Raw genomic sequence first — 25,193 nt, forward strand, 5'->3', positions numbered from 1 at the left:
GCCGGTCCCAGAGCCCAGCAGGAGCGGCCTCGGGTTTACGTGTTGGAGCTGGGCAAAGGACCCTTTCGTGTCCCTGGTGACCGCTCGGAGGGGAGATGTGTGAGGAGCACCCCTAGTTCCACTGCGCAGCAGAGCTGTTAGCGGCTAAGGGAGCGGTGCCCAAACCTAAGGGTACAGCACTGAACCGCCTTGTGTCAGCAGAACAGTTTTATCTTCAACAGGACCACGTGTTGGGAAAAGAAATAGTAAAGCCACCACACAGAATGTTATTGTTATAGACTCAAGCAAGTAGTTAATCATTCTGCCTTAACTTATTTGTGCAGCTGGACTCAGCGGGACTGATTAAGAGCAAGATATGTCAACCCCCCCTCTTGCTGGGGCAAGCATGCCGCCTGGTGCTTTCGCAGGGACACAGGCTCAAGCAGCTAGAGAGGTAAACACAGCTTCTCTCTGTCGAATTGGGCAGGAGACGGTGCAAGACATTGTATTTCGAACCATGGAAATCTTCCAGTTACTGAGGAACATGCAGGTGAGAAATAACTTTTGCTATTTACAGTCCTCAACTTCCCATATCTTTACTACCAACTGCAAGTAGATGTAGGCACAGGATGTAGCTTGAGACATTTAAATACATAACTCTATCAAACTGCTTTGAAAGTAGAATTGACTAAAGATGTGAATGCTATGCAAGCAATATATTTGTTTACTCCTGTAAATTAAGTGAAGATGGAGAACATTCAGAAATGCTGAATTGTTATCTTCTCAACAATGAATATGCTCTAAATACACTTAATATTTTTTATTCCTTTATGGATAGTGAAGTCTGTTTATATGCCAGTTATATTCCTCTGTTAACATTTGAGGAGTAATTTTAGAGGATTTTTTTGGATCTTTTCCTGTAACATTTTTCACGTAAAAATTTTTGACATTTCTTTTTGTTATTAAAGTGGATGTATTCCTTATTTGTGGCTACTTATTGAGAAAATATACAAACTTTTGCTGTGTTTATCTGTTGAGAACGGAAGGTAAATAATCATTCCCATTTCCTCTGTATTTTCATAGTTCTGGCAGTTTCCTTTTGTAGGTGTCTTAGGTATGTGTACAAGAGTTTGGCAAGTCCGAATCCACTTTGATTGTGTATCTGAATTGCTACCTCAGGTTGAGACACAAAGTCTCATCAAGGTATAATACACAGATAACAACAGTGCCTTGCTTAAACATTTTGAAGATACTAACTGAAAAGAGTTACAGAGGGATTGACAGTGCCCAAAGGGTAGAATACATGAATCTGTTTGACAGCAATGATTTGGTGCCTCAAATGAGCAAAAATAAAATGCAGAATTTTGCTGGTAAAAAACCCAAAAATTTCAGTGTTTTCTCTGGGGAAAGTATGATTGTCTTATTTCAAAATGTAGAGGACCCCCGCTGATTTATTTTAGTTTATTTATTTCATGTGACAGAAACTGTATTGTAATATTTTTAACATTTTGGGATTTTCGTCCTCTAAGTTACCGAATGGTGTTACTTATCATACTGGAACATATCAAGACAGACTGGGAAAGCTGCAGGAACATCTCCGTCAGCTATCAATACTCTTCAGAAAACTGAGATTAGTCTATGATAAATGCAATGAAAACTGTGCTGGGCTTGATCCTATTCCCATAGAAGTAAGTATCATTATTCATCTATAAATTACAAATCAGAATAACCACTCTCTGCTTAGCCTGTCATTTGTTCTTCAGAGTTGCAGGAGACTTGTAAGAAGTTTTAAATGAGACTGGAGTTATTCAGTGGACTGAATTCTGTTTATTATCTGGGTGAAAGATTGTGATACTTTCACGTTAGCAATTCTTACCAATTGGGAGTGATCCAATTTTAGATTCAAACTTCATTTAAAATTTTAGCCTTACCAGACTTCTTGGTGCATTCACCAGTTCGTGTCACCTGGGGGAAAAAAAAGGTCAGGGGCAAGTTTTTTAAAAAAACTTTTTTGTAAAAAACTTATAAAACTTATTATAGAGGCATCCCTGCCCATGACAGGGAGTTTGGATTAAATGATCTCTAAGGTCCCTTCCAGCCTAGGCCATTCTATGATTCTATGGTAGTGGGATAAAGTCTGCTTCAGGCTGGTTTCAGGAACTGGATTCAGGAACTCAAGAGATCAGGATTGAGGGCCAAAGTACAAGAAAGGACAGAGTCCTTATCAGATGCCAGCTATTGAAGAAGAGGCTTAACCCTTGTGATTCCTCAGCTTTACACTTAATAGGGATGTTCATGAATATGTATGTATATGGAGTGGAATAATTTGTTGGTCACTTTTGAGTCCCTTTTCCTGTACACTTCTCCCTGGAGATGTTTTTTACTTTCTTGTGATCCTTTTACATCCCAGCACCCTCAAAGTGCTCCGCAGGATCCAGCAGTGACCTTGGTCACTACAAGAGCAAGTATAAGCAAGAGTTTTTCTGCATACCAGTCCCTGGCAGTAACTGTAAACATCCGATGTTATCACTTCTAGAAGCAGACACTGTCTGCAAAAACATCCTGCTAACTTCAGAAAGTGCAGTCTCTTAGAAGAGACTGAGCTGAAAATTAAAATCACCGAACAGAATTTGTTCTCTTTTAGCTCAAACCAGGACACAAGTTAATAGGCATGTGTGAGCAGTTTACTCCCAGCCTTTTAAACTAATGTCTTTTGCATCAATTACTAGTCTTTCATTTGTCTGTAATGTGTATGTGAAGGAGGATGTAATTTGGCTATCAACTTTAGCTTTACTCAATTTGGGACAGAAAAATCAAAAACGGGCTATAGTACGTTATGTATAAAATGTTCCAGCTTGTAATAAGATGTTAGTAGGTTGGAAGAGTTCTGACACAGAAGCATGTGTTTGCTTTGTATCTAGTGTGTTTACTGATTATTTTTAAATTTATTTTTTTTTTTTTTTAGAAAAAGAGCATACGTTAATATTAATTTAGAAATCATTTATTAAAGATTTTTGCCTTTGTGGAAGCTTACAAAAAAGAGAGTACACTATGTGCCTGAGGAGATCAGAGTGGGAAATTCTTACCAAAAAAACTCCTATGGGCTAACTGCAGGCCTGGTCTTGAGAAAAGTCAAATAGCAGTACAAGTCATAATTAGGTTTAGAAAAAGAGCATACGTTAATATTAATTTAGAAATCATTTATTAAAGATTTTTGCCTTTGTGGAAGCTTACAAAAAAGAGAGTACACTATGTGCCTGAGGAGATCAGAGTGGGAAATTCTTACCAAAAAAACTCCTATGGGCTAACTGCAGGCCTGGTCTTGAGAAAAGTCAAATAGCAGTACAAGTCATAATTAGGTTTTAACCAAGTAGCTGTGTAAAGCCAGTAACAATTTTGTTTAATATATCACTGAAATACTTTATAATAATGATAAATTGCTGTTTGTGGTATTTCGTAGTGTGGAATAGTGAATTTAAAAATCACAGTCTGCAGAGTTCAAGAAAAGAAGGATTATCTATGATAAGCATCTCAAAATGTAAAGACTGGGCTCTATCTGCACTTGTGAAATTGCTTAGATCTGGACTTGGTAATAGGTGGGATCACGTCTTTTTGAAGCACATGGTTCTCCTGTAGATCCAACTGAGGTCATTCCAAGGCCTTTGGGTTTGAGGTGATGAAGTAAGCTTGTCTTTGCTTCCTCTTGGGAAGTTTGAACTTTTGGAGAAAATGGTAGTACCTTCTCTATTTCCAGGCTTTGGTTTCTTTTTTATTTTTCTTTTTTTTTTTCTTTTTTTCTTTCTAAAATTTCTTGTCTTCACAGCAACTTATTCCATACGTTGAAGAAGATGGCTCCAAGCATGATGATCGTGGTGCTGCAAGTCAGCTTCGTTTTGCTAGTGAAGAGAGAAGGGAAATCATGGAAGTAAATAAGGTAACAAAATTGAAATTATTTGCCTAAGACTGGAAATGTCACTTTGTCATGACAGAGCTTAAATTTCTGGATTACTAGACTAAATGCAGTATGTGTGATGACTACCTTCAAGCTTGGTACTAAGTACTTCTTTAGCTGTACCTCCAACTGTAGAGTTTAGGTTTTCTGACAATTTTAACTTGTACCTCTTTTCACACCAACACATTTTCTTCTGAATATAGTGTGTTATGTTTATGCTTAACCTGCTAGATATCAGCAGTACAGACTGAGGTAAGGTTCCTGTTGTGCTTATTTCGCTTCAAAACTTATCTTAGGCTTTAACAAAAAATCAAATGTGTAAATATTATTGCAACAGTGTGAATTAGTAAAGGATTTTCAGGGCTATGTTGTGTATTTTGAGAGTTTGAGGAAGACCATTCCTTTTGGTAAGTGTAGCATTTATTGAGCCTTGACACATTCAGGAAAAAATGTGCTAGATATGATAAAGATGCCGTTAAAATTTCAGTTTCAGCGGCAGTGTGAAATTGAGTACAATTACTAAAGATGGATCCAAATCTAAAAATAAATCTTCTGTAGTAAATGCTAGTACAATATTGAGATTAAAAATAAGTAGTTTTACCAGACCAGAATTTTGGACATTATTTCTTCAGTCTGTGAAGTACAAAGATAGGATTAATTAAGTATTTCTGTAGCTGTAGCATCTGTAATTGCTTAGTATAAAGGAGGCATAATCTACAAAAATAAGGGAACAAAGGAAATGAATGAGTAAAATATTTCTTTATGGAGACAATAATTGGTGGATTTTCAGCTTTTAAAATATTTCCAATATTTTAATATGTCTTCAGCAATCAGAGATGTGCTGAATTTTTAGTAACTCATTTAGAAAAATGCGTGCATATTGTACAGGAGAAAATGAAGGCTACGTGACTTTAGACAAAAGCAGTTGTCAGCTTTCCCATTGTATTCTTTCTGTTCAGTGCTGATGTAGCAGGGTTGTATATATTGTATGTCAGGTTGTATTGTGAATTTATGCACATTTATTTGCAATCTTTAAGTGTTAATGAGCTTAACTGTCTGTATTTGCTGTGTTTCTAATAGTTCTATGACTTTTTTTTTGCCCTTTTTGTTGTACTTGTGTGCTAATGCATTTTTAAACCTCCTTGGTGTGATGCTGTGAAAAGAATTTCATAAATGTTTATGATGAGTTCTGAATCTTAAAAAAGTTGATGATGTTACAGGGCCATTGGCAGCAAATTGGTACTTTCTGATTTTGAAAGTGCACTGATTTTTTGTTTTGTTTTGTCTCCTTCCAGCTGTATAAGCACATCCATTACCACTTTCAAAGCTCAAATTTTAATACATTCCAGAATAGGAAATACTTTGAGGTTTATGACCTCAAAAAAGAAATTCTTATTTTTGCAAAGAAAAAGTCACTAGAATCAGGTTAATTAATCTAATTTCTGTCACTGGCTGCTGGGTGAAAATAGCCCTCTCTGATTCTTAGTTGGCATTCCTGACAGCTTTTCAGTACTCTGTAGTATGTAATGTGCACCTCCAACTTAATTTTGCTTAATTTGTCTTAGCAAAATTTCAGTAATACAAAATGTTGATTGAAAATGCTGTGACAGGGAAAACCAATATGACAGATGAAGCTTTTTCTAGTCTTGACCCACTACCTTTTCTTCCTTCAACTGGTTGTCCTGCTCTTACCTAATCCTTTTTTTTGCTGTGATAGGCAGTATTTTTTGAGTCTTGTGTATTACTGGTACCAAAAAAAAAAGCCTTTTTACGATAACCCAATACTGGACACTATTGGGGCTTTGGAATTCTTATACCTTTCACAGGTCTTTTAATTTTGCCCTTCTTGATGGGATATCCCAACCAGTGAGATCTCTTTTGTGGCTCTGGATGTAATGAAAGACACTAACTGCACTGCAGTGTAGACCTCAGCCAAAACTAGTAGATCATATAAATCTCATGGATCATACATTCTCAGACAAAAGCGTCCTTCCTTCCGGGAACCGCTGACCTGAAACATGACAGCTCTGCTTTGTTACCACAGTTGTCTGGGAAGGGACTACCCTCAGTGCAGGAGGAGAGGAGCGTCACAACTTCTCATACCCGTTGCCTCACTCGTAGGGCAGCAGGCCCTGTTCATGTAGCAGAGTTTCTAAATACTGCAGTAGCTTTTCATGTCAGTTTAATGTGTAGTCACATCTTTTGGTCTTCCTTATTCTGCTGTATTAGACTTATCTTTTAGGTCAGGAAGTTTAATGCTCTCACCTTGGCTAAAAAGTACTTGTCCATTGATTAAACATATATAGATCAGTTTACAAGGTAATGAATTTCTGTCCTAGCAATTCAGTAATATTTAGCGACTGTAGGTTTAAATAAAACTTACTAAGCTTAAAAGCAAAAGGGATTTTTGCCAGCACTAAGGAGAATGCACCATTAGGCTGGAACAGGCTGCCCAGGCAAGTGGTTGGATCGCTGTCCTTGGATGTGTTTAAAAGCTGTCTAGATGTGCTGCTCAGGGACATAGTTTAGAAAGTGGGCCTGGTAGAGTTATGTAGTGTTTAGATGTGATGATCTTAAAGGTCTTTTCCAACCAAAAACAGTTCTATGAGTATTATAAAACAACCAAAGAAGCCGTTTATTGAACACTGACTACCTCTGCCTTTTGTACTAAACAATTCTCTCCTGCACTTTCCAAAAATGTTGCTTATTCCTTTTATCTGTAGTTGCTTTCTGAGGTTTAAATTGTTTAGGAGGTTGAGTCTTCTCTGGAGTAAATAATTTTCTGTTCCAGAATCAGTTTAGCATTTGCCCTGGTCTGCTAATTTAAGTCCTGATCCAGTTTTCACTGAAAGTAATTGCTATATGCAACAACTGGAAGCCGTTCCAAAATTTCCTCACTTGTTGTCATATTTTTTAAGCCTTTAATGTTCTATCAACTTCTTTGTACCTTGCCAAGTATAGCATCATCTGTAATATTTTCAAGATGTCAGGCTCACCTTCGGTCCGTGGTCTCATAGTACATTTGACAGGACTTACAACAGAAAATACTAAATCACAGACTGAGAACACTTTAATTTGTGTTGCTGCCTTATCAGCAGTTTTCTTTACTGCTTGTTTAAAGAAATGGAGCAAGTAAAGCTTTGAGTTTTTAGGTGGTGTAGGTCTGGTTTTAAATGAAGCACTCAGGAAAACCATTGGGTACTTAGTAGTCTCAGTATATTTGGGTGAAAATGAAATGATGACAAATAGCATTAGGATGTACCCAATGACCCTTTAGAAAACAATCTTGTTTGATATTTGTAATTAATCTTTGTTAAAAGCTTAACAGTGGTCTTGCTAAGAGTCAGGCTAAGTTAAACTGTTAACTAGTTTTGCTCTGGGATTTTTGATAACAGAACCATTGTGCACTGCAGCTGATGTTGTTTAGGGAAAGTAGTCCTTAAAATGACAACAATTTGCAATTAATCTTTCTCCTTGGAGAACTTTACATGGAAACTACTTTCAGCTATCCTGAAAACCTGTATTCATTTTAAACTATTTTTCATACTATTGTATGTATTTTTATTTTTTATTTTTTTTTATTTGTAGAGTCCTTTTTCACCCAAAATATAAATGTGTAACAAGAAACGCTTTAACAAGAGGGGAAGAAATGTTTACTGGGATACCTTCTCAGCAGATTAAGCTGCACTAGGAGAATTCCATCCCATTTTTGGGTACCCAGACTGGCTCTCTGCAGTGGTAGAATTGTAGAGGAATTTAGGATTAGTGAGAGGTCTGAAGATTATCTGATTCAACCTCCAGTGCAATGCAGAGCCAACTAGCAAAGTTAGATCCAGTTGCTCAGGCTGGTATCCAGTAACAATTTGAATATATCTAACTATGGAAATTCTACTGGTTTAGGCCCTTTTTGAATGTCTGCTTTTGCTGTGAAAGTTTTCCATATCATAGAATCATAGAATGTGTTGGGTTGGAAGGGACCTTTAAAGGTCATCTAGTCCAACCCCCCTGCAGTGAGCAGGGACATCTTGAACTAGATCAGGTTGCTCAGAGCCCCATCAAGCCTGACCTTGAACATCTTCAGGAATGGAGCCTCCACCACCTCTCTGGGCAACCTGTTCCAGTGTTTCACCATCCTCATTGTCAAGAACTTTTTTCTAACATCTAATCTAAATCTACCCTGCTGTAGTGTAAAACCATTGCCCCTCATACTCTTGCTACACAGTCTTGTGAACGTTCCCTCCCCAGCTTTGTGTAGCCCGCTTCAGGTACTGGGAGGCTGCTATAAGGTCTCCCTGGAGCCTTCTCTTCTCCAGGCTGAACAACCCCAGCTCTCAGCCTGTCCTCGTAGGAGAGGTGCTCCCGCCCTTTGATCGTTTTTGTGGCCCTCCTCTGGACCCACTCCAACAAGTTCATGTCCTTCCTGTGTTGAGGGCTCCAGAGCTGGCTGCAGTACTCCAGGTGAGGTCTCACCAGAGCAGAGCAGAGGGGCAGAATCACCTCTCTCAGTCTGCTGGCCACACTTCTTTTGATGCAGCCCAGGATGCAGCTGGCCTTCTGGGCTGCAAGTGTGCATTGTTGGCTCGTGTCTAGCTTTGCATCCACCAACATCCCCAAGTCCCTCTCTGTGGGGCTGCTCTCTAGCACATCTTCCCCCAGCCTGTACTGAAAATGAGGATTGCCTCAACCCAGGTGCAGGACCTTGTACCTGGCCTTGTGGAACCCCATGAGGTTCACGTGGGCCCACTTCTCCACCTTGTCCAGGTCACTCTGGAGCACATCCTGTCCCTCTGGCATACTCTGTTGTATGAGCTTTTTTTTCGCATGTAGGATGTTGCTTTAATTGAAGTTCCTGAGATGGGTGCTTGCCTGCCTTTCCCACCTGTTGAGGTCCCTCTGAACTAAACACCCTGCCACTGAATATATTGACCATTTCCACCAATTTAGTATTGTCTGCAAATTTATACTTTGATTATGTTATTGTGTGGATAAGTCATTAATGAGGATATTAAGGGTATTGACCTTAGTATCAATCCTGAGAAACATCGCAAGTGACAGCTGCCACCTCGTTCTAATACTGATGGTCACAACATTTAGTATCCAATAGTGTAGCCAGTTTTCCATCAACCCAATAATCCACATGTCCAACACACATCTCTCTGGTTTGGCTACAAGGTTACTGTGAGAGACTCTGTCAAGAGCCCGGCAACACGACCAGTAGTTTCCACGGTTTTCTGGATCTCCCTCCTTGGCTTTCATGAAGGTGAATTGAGATATTTCCTTATTCCTCACAAGCCTCTCCCCGTCTCCAGTATGAAATTATGTAGGGTGGTGGTATAATGTCATGAGCCAGCCCTCTCCACACTCAGATGCATTTTACTCTGCATAATGTAGTATTTCCTTTTCAGTTTCATATAAAATGTTGCATGCAAAGCTTTTCATGTAGTTTCCTATATTGAAACAGTATCATGGTTACAAAGTTGAGGAAGGTTAGGAAACACTGAGCTTTAAGCTGTCCATACAATCCCAATTGTCACCTTTTGTCCTTATGTAAATGCATATTACACAGCCTTTATTACATTATCACATTTGGTTCCTCCACCTCCCCTCCTTTCTTGGAGGACTCTTTCAAGGAAGAGTCCTTGAGCTATTCTATTTTTCTTGCAGACTAGGCACTGTTTAGATTGAATCAATATTGTGATAAATAAGATTATAAGAATCCTGGTTTATGTATTGCATAACTTGTGTAAGGAAATTGAATAAGCAGGGAATTTGGGAATGAGAAAGAAGGATTTAATGTGAGTAGTGAGTAACTAAGTGAAGATTGGTCTCGAGAACTGGATTTTTATCCCTTGCCACAAAACGTCTGTGGTAGTTGTTCATTCTTCCCCTTATGGCTGGTGACAGCAGTCCTTTGAATATGTGGAAAACTGTTAGAATATGAAGTTTAGTGACGGACTCAAATCTTGGCTGTCTCTGGGCAGTTAGTATGCACTCCTGTTTTATCTGTAGCATTCCTGTGGCTTAGTTTGCCATCTGTAACTGAGAATCATACATCTGTGTGATTTTTTTTTTTTGTTAAAAATGGAGACGTAACACTGAGGAGTGTGATGGAGAGGCACCTTGGAGAATGGATAATTCCATTACAAGCTACATGGCATAGAGGATACTCAGTAAATAAGAGCTCAGACTTCATCACTGAATGATAAAGAATTGGTATGAAGCAAACATCCATCTGTTTTAATGAACACACTTATTCCCCTTTGAACAACAGAGGAGTGGATACATGCAATTACTATCTGGTTCAACATGTGAAAAATATTGTGGAGAGGAGACTCAGGGGGGACCTTATCACTCTCTACAACTGCCTGCAGGGAGGGTGCAGTCAGGTGGGGTTGGGCTCTTCTCCGGGCAACCAGTGACAGGACGAGAGGGCACGGCCTGAAACTGTGTCGGGGAGGTTTAGGTTGGATCTCAGGAAGCCCTTCCTCACGGAGAGGGTGCTCAGGCACTGGGATGCACTGCCCAGGGAAGTGGTGGAGTCACCGTCCCTGGAGGTGTTTAAGGAGAGGCTGGATGTGGCACTTAGTGCCATGGTCTGGCCGATGTGGTGGTGTTGGGTCATGGGCTGGACTCGATGATCTCAGAGGTCTTTTCTAGCCTCAACAATTCTGTGATTCTGTGGTGCCTCTGCTTGTTCCAGGACTTGAGTTGTGCATGCAGAAGGAGCAGTTTTCCTTTCAGCTCTTGGGTGAGGAGACAGGCCAAAAACTCAGTGTTGTTTCCAGTAAGGATAGAAAGTTAGGCCTGTGAATGTCATCAGGAAAAGCTGTAGTTATTGAACAATAATTGTGCTAGTGTTTAACTGTACAGGAGTTAGTGTATTAGTGATGAATACTTTTTATCCATTTGAAAAATATATTATGAATAGGAGGATATGTGAAAAAGGGCCTTGGTATCCATTGAACAGTAAGTTTGGTAAGTTTGAACATCACCTGTCAACTTTAAGAGAGTTTGAGCAAAGTGTTGAGGCATTTTTTCTATCATTTTTATCTTGCTGTGTGCTTATAACATTTTAAGTCTTTTGACTATAAAACTGAAGGATGGAAAAAAAAAAAAAGAGGTTTTTTCCACCTACTTACTTCATAGATTTCATTATGAAGGACTCGCTTAAAAAAGGAACAGTATAAATTGCCAGGGCAGGCTCTAGTTTTTCTCACCTATCACAAACATTCTGTCTCTGTAGAAAGTTCTTGGATTTGACTTAGATGGAAAAGCAGAGGCCATTATTGCCTTTCATAAGACTTTTAACAGTCACTTCCTACAGCAGTTTAACAGTCAGGAGGAGTAACATGCTCTTGAAAAAGAAGTTGATGCAAGTTCTCTCTGTAGTAGAGTCATAATCAACAAAGTAAACATAATTGTTTTAATTCTGCTGAGATTTATGCAAATAAAGGTACTACTGTTATTAATATTTAATGCTTTATTACCCTTAGATGTACTTGGCCAGTATGATTGCAGGGCTTAAACAGAACAGGTGAAAACTGTAGCTGGCACAGCATTCAGGAGTGTAGTCTTTTATATAAAATTTTCAAAATGGAGCCTCTTCTGGTTTTGTTTTTTTTCTTAAGCAGAAGAACTTTTGATGCTTTTACAGGCATCAGCTTCCGCAGAACATCCACTGTTATATTTGCCTGAAGAAGGGACTTTTTAACAAATAGATGGAGTGCAGCATAGTGACTCATAGTCATGTTTAGGTTTTAAAATGTGCAAGACAGATGAGCTTAAGATGAGGAGAGAGACTGGAACAGTGTGCAAAGCAAGTTGGGATACATCTCTGACAGGAAGTTGTGGATTGGTCTAGACAGCACTGATTTCAACTGAAACGAAGGTGAGCCAAATAGGAGTTCAAGTCAAAAATTGATTTCAGTTGAAATTACCGAATCTGTATGGAACATGTCAAGTTCTTTATGTCACAGTCCTTGAAAGACAGCTGTTTTCTAGATGTATGTTATGGTTCTCCCACTTTGTTTCATTCATGTGGATTTTGTGGTTCTCTATGTGTTTTCATAAATGTCCTACCTGACCTAAGCCTACTGAGGTCTCACTGGTTACTGAGAGGTTCAGTCCATGCCAACTCCGTCATGGGGGCCATAGTACCTGCACTGCCAGTCAAAATGGATAGTTAATCATAAAAAAAAAAATAATACAACCAAAGAAGTCCCCATAGGATTGGTTTTCAATCAGATCACTTTTCTGACAGAGTGGGGCTAACAGAAACGTGCTTGTCAGATGTAAGGTGAATTTAGATCTCTTACACTCAGTATAAACTGCGTCGTTTAAGCTAATTTTCCTGTGCTGTCTTAAAACAGATAAAGTCAGAAGCTGTAGCACATATGTAGGATGAAGTACCTTTGCTTGTTTCATACAAGTGTTAATCCTGAGAAGCAGTCCAGAGTTCAAATAAGTCATTTCAGTAGAAGGAGGCAAGAGTGGGAGACAACTTGCAGGCAATCTGTTCAAATGAAAATTTATCATTGCTGCACAAGCTGCTTACAGAGCTTGCCTGTTTCCCAGGAAGGCCATTTCACCTATCTTTCCCAGATTAGGCTTGAGCTGAGATGTTCTTACTGGCTCAGCAAAATCTTAAGCCGAGGCCAGCACTGCCAGTGGTGCAGAACATGTTAATTATGTAGTACTTTGTGGTGTGGATCACTGCCTGCCAAAGATCAGTAACAAAGACCAGGGTATGCATTTCAATTGGCAGACCGTGCTCTCTGAAGAAGAGTTTTTTTCCTCTCTATTCTTTTTTCAGCCTAGCAATCTGGAGATGGTGCTTCATTTTAGATGTGGGGGTTTTTTTTGTCTCTAGAAAAAGTAGAAGAGCTGAGAAAATAGCTCTTCACTGAAGATAAGGATCTAAAATTATCTTTAGATAAACAATTGTGTACTTCTTGTCTTTACAGATGCTTTTGACAACAAATGAAAACCAATTTTTAAGGTTCCCTTGTCTAGCATCAAGTAAAGATAAAGCAATTTACAGCTTCATAACACTTGCACAAAAAATGAAAACAGTCCTACAGCATGAGTGTTTTGGGCATAGCTTACGTAAAGTTCATGCGAGCATATCTATGTAATAGTATTTAACAGTATAATTAGATGTGGATGGAGAGAGGACAAAATCTGCATATCAGAGGCTAATGGTTGTTCTTTCTGTCTGTGACTTGAATAACTGTCACTGACTGTTCAGCCTTCATTTTTGTTGATGAAGGCTTTTGCAAAATCGTGAAATGGCATGCCCTCAGTGTCAGTGAGCGACAGCTTGCATTAAACTGGTAGTTTTGATGTAGCATTCATTGATTTCTCTAAGATTGAATGTTGAGGATGACAAACAAATATGGTTAAAAATGCCACAGCTATGAATGTGCTTGTTTATCTCATCCCTCTTGTGCTTCCTCAGGCATCAAGATCTGGCATTATGAGCTTTTGTAGGGAGACACTTCCAATTCTGTTATTTGGCTGCTGTGGCAACTACATGCTTCTTGGTTTTCTTTCTTGTCTTTAGGAGTAGTATCTCTGCTGTATATTGTGAAGTCTTAGGTTAGCAGATGGAAAAGAAGTATTAGATAAATGCATATATGATTAGAAATTCTGAGCGTGAACTGTCCTGTATCTGTTTTTACATCTTCCTCTGGAGCCTGGAATTGAATGTTTTCTCTGCTTCCAGGAAATGTGTCCACCAAGATCTGTGTTCAGGAATATTTCTCTTACTCAAAGTATTATGTTCCCCATGTAATCTAAGCCTAATTAGCGTATTACTTCAGACCGTTTTTTCAGGTCTGAGGTGAATGGACTTACTCTTTTTTCCTCTAGACTCCATTCCCAGCTGACCAGCTGGGCAGCCTAGAAATATTTCTGTGTTGCCCACATCAAAAATCAGGAAACTGGTTTTCAAGATACTGCTTCTTTTATTGTTTTTTTTAACCACTGTCTGAGTTACTTCAGCTGTATTACTCATGTGAGTCACCCTTTTAGTGTATTGCCGTGTGTGTCATGCAAATAATGAAGTTATGTCAAACATGAAACATTTTTAATAATTTGTCTTTTTTGATGGTTGCAAAGTCGTTCCTGTGCTTTCACTTTATTTGGACCTTTGGACTTCCCTGATGAATAAGTATTTTCATTTCGAATGTGAGAAGGCTGACGTCTTAGCAAATCGGCATGAAGTGAAGGACATAGGTTGTTGTTAACAATATACAGTAACTTAGTTCTTGGAAGCTTTGATTTGAGCAGGAAAATGAATAAATCAGACAATAAATATGAGCCTGATTGTGAAGCATGAAAGGTTCGGAAGATCGTGCAACATTGTAATGCACTGATCTTTCTCCTGTAAAGTCATAATTTTTAAGTTCTGATTACGCACCCAAATAAAAAACAAATTTACTGTGTGATTCTATTCCTTCAAATGCTTCTGCAGTTCACAAAAACAAGTAGATAGTTTTGAATAATTCAGTGTGCTCGGGAATATCTGTTTCAAGACAGGACCCCTTAGCACGTTAGGGTTGACCTACGTAGGCAGAAGGGCTGGAGACCCATGATTGGCTTTGCCTGTGCCTTGTGCTTTGTTCAGACTTCTCCTGTTAATCTCTCATTTTTCTGTGCAGTCAGCTTATACAACATATAGTCATATAAATTTATGTGTTCCCTGCATTTTTTCTTCCTACTTAAAGCTCTGTCTTTTGACTTCACGAAGAGAGAGCCAATCACCTCAAGCCTCTGGTTTTTTGAGGGGATCAAGTGTTTTGCTAAAAAGACTGATGTGAAAAGAAACAGCATTCTCCCTCTAGCAATTGTCCTTAATTTTTGAGGCTTTCTTGTATTTTTAGAGTGTGCTTTAAAGAGGATGTATTATCCCACTAATACTACTCACAGGCACCTGAGAAAACAATACTGATAGCATTTCATAACACTATAACTTTTGTTGAATTTCTGAGTGTATTATTTGAACTGATCACAGAAAAAACCCTTCTAATAAACTCTTCCCACAGAAACTGAAACAGAAGAATCAGCAGCTGAAGCAGATCATGGATCAGTTACGGAATCTTATCTGGGACATAAATGCCATGCTGGCAATGCGGAACTGAACAAAGAAGATCAAACTTTGTAATAGGAAGAGATACAGATTTGTTTGGATATACTTAATTTCTTTCTAACGTGTTTTCCCATAACCATATTGCAATAATGTTTGAAAAGGCATCGAGATTAAAATGTTGGGATTTTGTAATAACTTAAATGATGTTGGTGTTGTTATTTATAAAAAATATTTTCTACAGGTTTTACCTGAGTGAGTCACTTAGACCAAATATAATACAGCCTGAGTAACTTACAGTCATTGAATTGCTATGCTAATGAAGGTTTTTATAAATGAAGTATTTCTGGATTATTATTTTCTTATATATAATAAAAAATACGTAATAAAATTAACACTGTTTTAAAAACAGATATTTGCATGCCATTCTGCAGCAAACCACCTCTACAGACAAGAAAAGTTGCATTAGAGAAAAGTCACTCTAGCAAGCTGACAGGACCAGAATCAGGGATCACATATTACAATGCAGTGTTTCCCCACTGTGGGAACGTGTGCTACAGGCTCCTGTGCCGTGTAAGTTCATCTTAGTCCGTACACTGTCACTGGATACGTGTTATTCTAGGTAAATTGGAGTAAAATTCAGAAGCTACATAAATTACCCCTATATCCTCATGGATATAACTAAGTCTTTTTAAGTGAAGACTACATACGTGTTTCCTCAGCATTAACTTCTGCTTTAACTATGTGTTACCATTTCTTGAGTACTGCTCCAGCTATTGTATGGTGTGGTATCATTGTAGCATTATGTATGGTTGGAATATTTTTATTTTGTTTAACAGAGTGCACTGAATACCCTGTGATTGCCAGTCCTAGAAAACTTTGGAGTATATGAGCAGTTCATTATTTTGAGTTAATCATTACCCTTCATCTTTCTTTGTTCTGCCTCTGGTATTCCTCACAATTTTCATTAGCCCTGAAAATAGTCTTAATAATTATTTTTTTAATCCACAGATGCTGCCTATATGTCTTTTTCCAGGTGAAAGAATATATAAAATAACACGTTTCAGTACAAATCTGTAGGGCACTCTACTGGTAATATATGTCAAGTTGAAAACTGACCATCCTCATGATTTGTTTCTTGTGTATTGCTTTTAACTCTCATTCTGTGCCCAGTCAGATTCTGTGACAGTTTTTTGTGAAAGATCTGCTGAGAACCTTCTGAAGAGTCCAGTTAAATGGTATCCTTTTAAAGGATACCCTTTTTATGTGTGATTGATTTGAAATACATCATTTTAAAAATACTATATTAGTTTGTGGTTCTGTCAGCCTTTTTTTATGTTGTTTTTCAATATTTTCAACTCATCTACTCCTTGAGGTAAAAACCACTGGTGTGTTAATTGATCTCATCACACAGGGTTAACAATATATGACTTTTCCCTGCAATTAAGTACAACACAATTGGGTTTTATTCCTCTTTTTGAAGGTTTTAAACCTTAACAGATGAACAGATGCCCGGTCTTATAATTGCAAATAAACAGTTAGAAAATGTTCCTTTTGATTAGTTTACTCGGTGCTGAAAGTGATATATAACTATGACCATACCTAGATCTAAGGAGATGCCAAAACACCTTACAAATGAGGTTGCTCTCTTTTCTCCCATTTTAAAAATGGAAGAGTGGAGAGCTTACTCAGGGGCAAAGCTAGCAGCAGAGCTGTTTGTTTTGCATTTAAATTAACCCCAGTGGCAGACTTGCTGGTCAGAAATGTGGTTGATTTCTGCAGCTGCGAGAGACCTTAACTATTTTATATACAAAGCTTTTGGAAAGAAGGTGAAGGTTGCAAGTAGGGATTTTATTCCAGTTTGTTTAAAACGCAGGTATCTTTTTGTATGTGCAAGGTATAGAGTCGGCTTTCTGTTTAGCGTGTGTGTAAGCTTGCCTCTAACCTTGAAGTGGATTTTGAAATGACCCTAACATCTTAGTTGTGAGGGTAAAATTCTCAGTACTTAGTGTTTCATTCTGATTTTGGAACAGATACGGAAAATGGAGATTAGTCTAGACTTTGCTCTACTGCCTTCGTACTATCCTACCAAATGTCTTTAGAGTTTGTTGACTTTTTAAATAGCATGTAAACAGTGCCAAAGTAACCTAAAACATGAGTATGACTGCAAGAATGGTAAGTAGATGCCTGGCCCATATAATATTCAGCTTGCTCTGTGCAGCTGTTAGCAGTAGCCAAAGTTTATACTACTATTTTCATCTGCAAGAGAGGAGAAAACACTTTAAACCACCACCAGAATGGATAGTGCTGTAGCTAAATTGCAAAGTGCAGAAGTTGACAGAATTGTAAATTATCACAGTAAATACTGTCAAAACAGGAACTTCCAAAGGTGTTGGACCAAAACCATAGACTTTGACTTACACAGATGAAAGTAAGGGTAGTGAACATAATTCATGTGCTACCAGACCCACAAATAAGTGAAGGATTTGGCCAAGAAGGTGACAGTTTCAAGAAAAGTGGCAATTCCTCAGCTGTGAAGCACTTTTAAAGAAATTACTGAGCACATGTTGATGCCTAAATTTAATATTTCAGCTGACACTAACAGAACTCTAACTGCTGGTTGATGAAATGGAACCAAAGTATTTAGTATTATTATATTAGCAGTATTTAGTTTAGAAGTATTTACAAATACCACCAAAGCAATACCAACACAGATGTTGCGATGTTTTGTTTATATATCATTGGCTAGTTCTGTATTTCTGATTAGGCAGAAACTGGATAAATGTACAGGCAATCCCAGGAGCAGACAGGAGAACCTAGAATGGTTCCATTTTTGGAATATAAAAAATTGGAAAGTCTTGGGGTTCTTAGGGCTCTCTTTTGCCCGGAGAGGACTTGGAGCAGTGGAGCTAGGATGCTAAACTTCATAGCATGTTTGTGGGAGCACCTCCAGTTAACTCACAAAATGAAAACATTAATTCAAGACCTTTGAGGATAATGTATCAGATACTGAATGTTCGGTTCAGTGTCACAACACGGAAGATGCCTGCCTAGGCAGCGTGCAAAGGCCCAAGCCTTTTCTTGCGTGAAAGGACAGGAGTGTGGAGCAGATTTATGCCACATTTGGGGAAAATGCAAAGAGCTTACCTTCTCTCTTGTCTTCCATAGAGGCAGCAAGACCACATCCAGAGTGTTCTAATAAACCACGATCGTTTTTGTTGTCCTCTGAGAAAAAAACTCCTCTGACTATATTATTTCTTACTGATGGAGAAATTGGAACTTGTGCACAAGGGCTATTTAAATTAATCCCTGTAACGATGGATCTAGGTGGAGTAGGACAAGAATTCTGGTCTCATAGGAACCAAGATTTCATCAGTGCGCCAGATGGCTGCACAAGCCAAAAAAACTAGAGCTGAAGAATGACTGACAACTGCTGCAGAAAACATTAAGCTCTGGATGTAGATTTGATGATCTGAAGTTAAGAAAAAGCATTAAAAAATGATGCAGTGACACCCAAGGACACCATGAGTCAACTGAGGTTTACAGAGGAGGGATTAGTTTAATTGCTTTGTGCTAACAAAGCAAATGGGGAATTATAAAGGAATCTACAAATCTATCAGTAGAAATATTTGGGGAAGAAAGTGTGTCGTTTGCTCACTCTCCTTATGTAACAGTAGTGAAGACTGATCTGGTAGAGCATCGAGGCTTTAAAAGAGAAGCATTTTTTGCTGAGTTGGAAGGTTACTCTATACCTAAAAGTAAGAAGGTGGCTAAATATTGCAAGATATTAATAGGCATGACAAAAAATACGTACCAATGCCATTTTTTATTTAAGAAAATGTAATGGATAGCTGGAATGTAAGAGGTAAATGTAATGGATAGCTGGAATGTAAGAGGTAAATAAATGCAATATAGTGAAACTTATGTCTTGTTAAATCTGACTTCTATGTAAATTTTAAGGATTTTTTTTGCATCGCGTAAGAGACTTGTTCTGGTATCTGTTAACACTTGTTATGATATCTGTTTTGCAACAGATAACACTACTGAAAGCTGGGAACAGTGTCTGTGTTGATGTGGATGTAGTCCAAAGAAGAGTATATGTTTTGCACTGCTTCTCACTGGACTGGGCCCAGTAAAGACCACAAGCATATTTGAGGCAAATAAGCAGAGGCATATTCTCCTGTGTCCACTGAGTTCTGGGAGCATCTCAGCTCCTATGTCTTCATGTTCAACTTGCAAGCTACCTAATTGCTTGGAGTTCTGCTTCTGCACATGTTCCCAGCACCTGATAATCACTGCTGAAGTTGTATAAACTCCTGATTTTTCTGCCCAGATTCCGTAGGAGGCCTGATGTGCAAGGTCCTCTGTGGCCCCTTGTGCTTTCTTTCCCTTCTCAGCTGACTGCTCCCACCAGAAAGCTTCAGAGCTGCATTCTGGAGCAGTTGAAAACAAGTGGCTGAAAGTAATGAATTACATACACATCTGTGATAAAATCCTTTCCTAGGTACGTGTGTGTTTTCTTATTAAATCTTACTTGAAAAATAAATTCAAATTTGCCTAAATAGGAAGAACGACATGTGATTTTAAAGTTGTCTGAGTAGCAATGGATAGCAATGCAGTTGTTTCTATAGCCACATAGAGATTTTAGTGGTATTTAAGCCCTGGAGAGGGAGGAGGAGAGTCATGAAGGCAGTTGGAAATATATTGTTGAAGTGGGAAGACTTTCAAACAATAAGGGGAAAATATAAAGAAATATACCAACAACAGTCAAAACTTAGGTGAGCATGAACTGAACATAAAATAGAGGCAAGAAAAGAGGATTTGGGAAAACACATTTTAAACCTGTGTTAAAGAGATAATTTGGATACAGCAAGAGAAATAAAGCCACTGCAGTTTTGGCATGTATGACCAAATATTGCGTAGTAGGAAGTGTGAGAGCTCTTCCTCTGAGACCAGTAATTCTGATACAGTAATTCTGCATGAAATGCTGCATTCGTATTGTGGTCAGCATGTTACTAACACAGTGAAGGAGAAGCACACTGGTGTGTTACCCTATGAATGTTCATTAGAATAACTTGTGAAAGCAAAGATGAGGCTCAAATGTAGAAATTCTTCAGCAGATGCAAAGGGGAGGATTTGGAGTGGCTCTAATACAGAACAGTGAAAGAAAGTTAGAAAGAACAAAGAGCAACAGAGAAAGGTGGATAGGGGAAACCTCTTAATGCTAAGATGTGAAATACTGATTTTCCTAGTAGTTTAGAAGATGTCTTTTGAGTTACTTGGAAAATTTAGAACTAAACAGCATAAAAAGGCTAGGCAAATACATTGGAAAAAAAAAAAATCCTGTCTTGCCCTGCTAGTTCAAAAGGGGGACTAAACTGACCTGACTGTTTTTTTCCCACCTTTAGATTTTACAGTTTTAAAGCATCTGTTTATCAGGTGACTGTTTGTCAGATGATGAGCTGAGAGCACCTGGACCAGATGCCACCTGTAAGTATTAAATAGCCTTTCATGGCTTTCTGCTGAAATTCCTCTTCAGGTTAACATGCCTCCAATGGAATTTCTGTTAGAGGAATCGAAGCAGAGAAGGAAATGAAACAATCCTTGTTTCTCTCCCCCTGACTCCCCACCCCACATTCCCAGTCTCCCACCCTTCGTTTTGGTTCATTTCCTACTAAAGGGCTGCTCTGTGATCTTGCTGCAAAGCTGAGGTGGTAGCTGGTGCCTGATTTCTGTCTGGTGGCTCAGTAGAACTTGGGAAGCCTTCTGCTAATGGCAAAAGTGACGGTATTTATCCCCTCTAAAAACAACGGTGGCACGTGTGTGCCTTGCCCTGTGAGCTCATGTCACAGCCTGCACTGAGGGAGCACATTTGTTCCAGCACAGACACAGAGGGGTCATCTACGTGGGTAAAACACGTGATCGTGTTTTGCCTCAAATATAAAGTAGCATTATAAATTGTTACGTAAACCACATGATGCTAAAAGTAGCTTTTGCATATGTGACATGTATTTTTGGTCAGTGTGGGAGGTTTTAATTACTTCCTAGGAAACAGGAAATTTTTAAAGGTCTTGAATAGTTTGAACAACCACATCTAAAATGCCCTCCAGCAATCATGGAAGACTGAAGTAAGGGATGGAAATAGTACGTAGGCATTGCACTATTCACAAAGAAGAAAAGGGAGGAGTTTATCTGTTTAATTACTATTGCAACAGTCCCAACTTCTCATCATAATCATTTGGTAGCTTAGATTTTATAAAAACTATGAGCCCCATTGTACCGTTTTGAAAGTAATAAGCAGATTCACAGTAGTTAAACCAAATACAATTAGATTTATTTATTTTAAAGCTCTGCAAAGTTGCAGAGACTACTATCAATTAGATTAGCTCTACAAAGCCAGAGTGGAGTTGGAATTAATTTATGCAAAAAGCACACGACTTTCAGATTTGAGCTTTTGACCTTGAACAATTCAGCTAGTTTTCTTGCTGAACGAAAAAGCAGAGAATCAGGAAATCCTTCAGTTGTGCAAACTTATGTCACAGAAGTAAGGAAAACAGGTGGCAATTTCAGCCCGTTGATACTCAGAAGTACAGTTGTCGAGCAGATTATGAATGTATTACTATTGTTTTGCTGCACTTCAGCATGATACCTACCAAAAATATGTCTATTCCAGGTAAGGAGCCCAAACTGCTGGCATAGGCCAACAACATTCACCCTCACGCATGTGCGCTGGCTGCGTTCGGGCTTGGGTCACTAGTATTTACTCCTGAAGTCAACTGCTTCTGGGTGCCATGCGTGTAAAATTTCAGAAGCCCCTTATATTATGGTTTGTGTATTTTTAAAGGCCTTTCACTGATGCATAGCAAAGCCAAGTCTCTGGTCATCAACCCTATGCTGGTATGGCAATAAATATCTGTATTTGTATGGGTGGACATGTATGAAACTGGTGGGTATCTCTGTCCCTCAAGAGCAGTGTAGCTGAACAGAAGGGACTAATGACAGAAACAGAGAGCAAAGAGTTGCTTCCCTCAGGACTAGAGGGTTTGTTTTCCTTTTGTTTCGCTTTTTGTTGTTTGTCAGCTTTTTATTCGAATATGTGAAAAAGCACCTCCTTTCAGTGCGTGTCCGTTTCCAGTTCCAGCTCCAAGACCATTTGCATTTGAAGTTCAGGTTCAGGCTGTTGAAAGGCCGAAATTATCTGCAGTGTGCAAATGTGAACGTGGAGCGCAACTGCCCGAGAGACTGGTGATACATCATCTCCAGGGTTTTTGTCTACGTCTTATATTTTAACAGTGTCAGCCTTCCCAGTCTGTTGCAAGCACGATTTACACCCCTTCTGTCTCCTAAGAGGGAAGGAAATAGAGGCGACAGAGATATTCCCGGAGGAGTGACTAATCTTTACCCTTCAGGAGCGTTCAAGGATAGCCACCTCTACTAATCATTAAATGGTTGTTTTTAAAACAAGGAAAAAAAAAGGCAAAGCAGTTAATCCCATTTCCCAAATGTTCTGCAGTGCACATCATTATCTATTCAGCTTCTTGTAGTCATTACCAGAGAGAAAATAGGTCTAGCAATGAACGGTCAGTATGATGTTGTCAGTGACACACACTTCAATTTTAAATTTAAAATGGAATCTGTTGTCTGCCTGTATCAGCTATTAACTTTACTGTCATTGTCACAAAGCCATCAATCTCAGTCTGTCCCAAACCCGTTTTCTGTGTAGAGTCGGCTCATCTTCCTCATTTCCTACACATGTAGATTTTAAATCATCTTGTAAAGCTTGTACTGCACCAAAGGTTTAAGGCTGCAAGACTTGGCAAGCTGGGGTTTTGGTTTTTTTTTTTTCCTCCCTCCACCCCAACTCACACTCAGTATCTACATCCAGATGACAGATTGCAGCTACTCTCTGGACTGGATCATGCCAGAAACTGGAAAACAGAAAAGAAACCCTAAAGCTAATATGAAATGGATGAAAGCCTGGTTCCACTGAAGCCAATGGCAAGTGCAGTAGAACTTAATTCCCAAGTAACTGCTGTAAAATTGTTTCAGACAGAGTCCACGAAGCAGCCTTTGTAGACTTGATCTTGTACATTTTAGAGATCATAGAATCATAGAATGGCCTAGGCTGGAAGGGACATTAGAGATCATCTAATCCAACCTCCCTGTCATGGGCAGGGACGCCTCTCAACTAGATCAGGCTGCTCAAGGCTCCATCCAACCTGGCCTTGAACACCTCCAGGGAGGGGGCACCAACAACGTCTCTGGGCAATTTATTCCAGAGTCTTGCCACCCTTGTACTGAAGAATTTCTTCCTAAGATCTAATCTGAATCTGTTATCTTTCAGCTTAAACCCATTTCCCCTTGTCCTATCAGTGGACACTCTTGTAAAAAGTCCCTCCCCAGCTAGATGATCTTTGTGTGTGTAGCAACAAAGCATCTGAAAGCGTCAGAAGTGCCCCATGTAGTTGCCTTCTGGTTTAATGTGGAGGAGTTTGTTACCAGAGCCTTTTAAGCATTTAACTGAAAGAGTCTTCTGTTGCAGATTTTGCTTCTCTTCTGGGTCTAACAATATCTAAGATTATCAACTTTTAAGGCCCATAAATTTCCTCAAAATTTCCAGAAGGGCACAGCTTAGGGAGCATATGTATGATTTATAAAGGATAGTTGTGATACTGAGAGTTCCTTGGCTAGAAAGAATGTTCTGACCTTCTTTTTATTCTATAAACATGAATCCTTCAAGCAGGAGTCTTCTCTAATAGCTACAGAGAAGTTTCTGCTTCTTGGTTCCATGACAGAATGTTGCTTCATTAACCTGTATCTCACTGGAAAAACTGTGAAGGGACCAATTTGTTAAATACAGTAGCTGTGATGTTGTGTTGCATCAGTACATAACGCAGCGAGTAATGAACCCTGGGTAACTCTGACCATTTCCGCGTGCAATTACTTTGTTGTTAAACCTGTTAAAGCGTTGGGCACTTGGAACCTGGGTACTCCAAGAGCTGTATTGCTGTATTGAGTGCCCTGTCCAACAACTATCGTGACAGTAATTTTTGTTGCAAATCTTATATTTGAATCTCATCTCAACCTGTAGATGTCTTTATTGTTGTAATGAATCCTAGGGTTTGCTTACAGGAAATCACAGGCTTGCTAAGCCTTGATGTAACTGAGCTGCTGTGTCCCTAGATAACATCTAAGTGTTGCCAAAACTCCCATACTTACCCTTTTGTCACCTCTCACTCTTGGGAGCTGGGGCTAGGGCTAGTACACATTTTGCAAGTGAGGCACAAGAGGCTGCAGAGATGCAACACCCATCCCACTGGTGACTAAAGCACTTCCATGAAAGACCCAGATTCAGGATCAGCTTGAGGCAAAGCGGGAAGCAGCAGCATGAGTCAAGACCGAAAGAAGCCAACTTTGTGTCTGGAATGTGCTCTCTCATATACAAGTCTTTTTTTGCATACATAGAAGCCTCACTGCAAAGACAGAAAGCAAACATGTATTTCATAAAAACTGAGAGATGACACAGAGTTTGTGTATAATTTATATTTGTTGGAAGATACAGCTCCTGAGTACAAATCAAATAACTTCATCCAGAAAAGGGAAGAGTAAGAAATATTACTGTATTGGCTTTGCATGGCAAGGTTTTAGTAGTAGGAGGGGATCCAGGGTGGCTTCTGCAAGAAGCTGCTAGAAGCTTCCCCGATGTCCAACAAAGCCAATGCCGGCCGGCTCCAAGATGGATCTGCTGCTGACCAAGGCTGAGCCTCTCAGTGATGGTTGTAATGGCTCTGTGGTAACATATTTAAGAAGAGGGGGGAAACAGAAGCAGCTGAGAGAACGGAGAGAGAATATACGAGAGAAACAACTCTACAGGCACCAAGGTCAGTGAAGAAGGAAGAGGAGGAGGTGCTCCGGGCACTAGAGCAGCAATTCCCGTGCACCCCTTGGTGAAGACCGTGGTGAGGCAGGCTGTCCCCCTGCAGCCCATGCTTGTTAAGGATGGAGCAGATATCCACCTACAGCCCATGGAGGACGCCACATTGAAGCAGGTGGATGCCTGAAGGAGGCTGTGACCCCGTGGTAAGCCTGTGCTTGAGCAGGATCCTGGCAGGACCCACGAAGAGAGAGCTCCATGCTGGAGCAGGTTTGCTGACAGGACTTGTGACTGCATGGGGA

At 39.3% G+C, this 25,193-nt stretch overlaps 1 protein-coding gene across 2 annotated transcripts; it reads left to right on the forward strand.

Moving 5' to 3' along the window:
* Window positions 1-329: 329 nt before the first annotated feature.
* On the forward strand, window positions 330-15,133 carry MED30 (mediator complex subunit 30). Of its 2 annotated transcripts, XM_009876263.1 has the most exons (4): window positions 330-529; window positions 1,509-1,667; window positions 3,803-3,913; window positions 14,977-15,133. In XM_009876263.1, the coding sequence occupies exons 1-4, from the start codon at window positions 356-358 to the stop codon at window positions 15,070-15,072; spliced, it is 540 nt and encodes a 179-aa protein (XP_009874565.1). In that variant the 5' UTR covers window positions 330-355; the 3' UTR covers window positions 15,073-15,133. The 2 variants fall into 2 exon arrangements, with proteins under 2 accessions (XP_009874565.1, XP_009874566.1); XM_009876264.1 differs by lacking the exon at window positions 3,803-3,913 and having other exon boundaries at window positions 356-529; window positions 14,977-15,072.
* The last annotated feature ends 10,060 nt before the right edge of the window (window positions 15,134-25,193 follow it).

Source organism: Apaloderma vittatum, unplaced genomic scaffold, assembly GCF_000703405.1.
Source record: "Apaloderma vittatum isolate BGI_N311 unplaced genomic scaffold, ASM70340v1 scaffold2179, whole genome shotgun sequence".
NCBI lineage: Eukaryota > Metazoa > Chordata > Aves > Trogoniformes > Trogonidae > Apaloderma > Apaloderma vittatum.

Bases quoted from the DNA above. Each gene is read 5' to 3' on its own strand.
- MED30 (XM_009876263.1), top strand. From the start codon at position 356: ATGTCAACCCCCCCTCTTGCTGGGGCAAGCATGCCGCCTGGTGCTTTC. The intron at 1,668-3,802 runs GTAAGTATCATT...TTGTCTTCACAG, and splicing joins TTGATCCTATTCCCATAGAA to CAACTTATTCCATACGTTGA. The intron at 3,914-14,976 runs GTAACAAAATTG...CTCTTCCCACAG, and splicing joins AAATCATGGAAGTAAATAAG to AAACTGAAACAGAAGAATCA.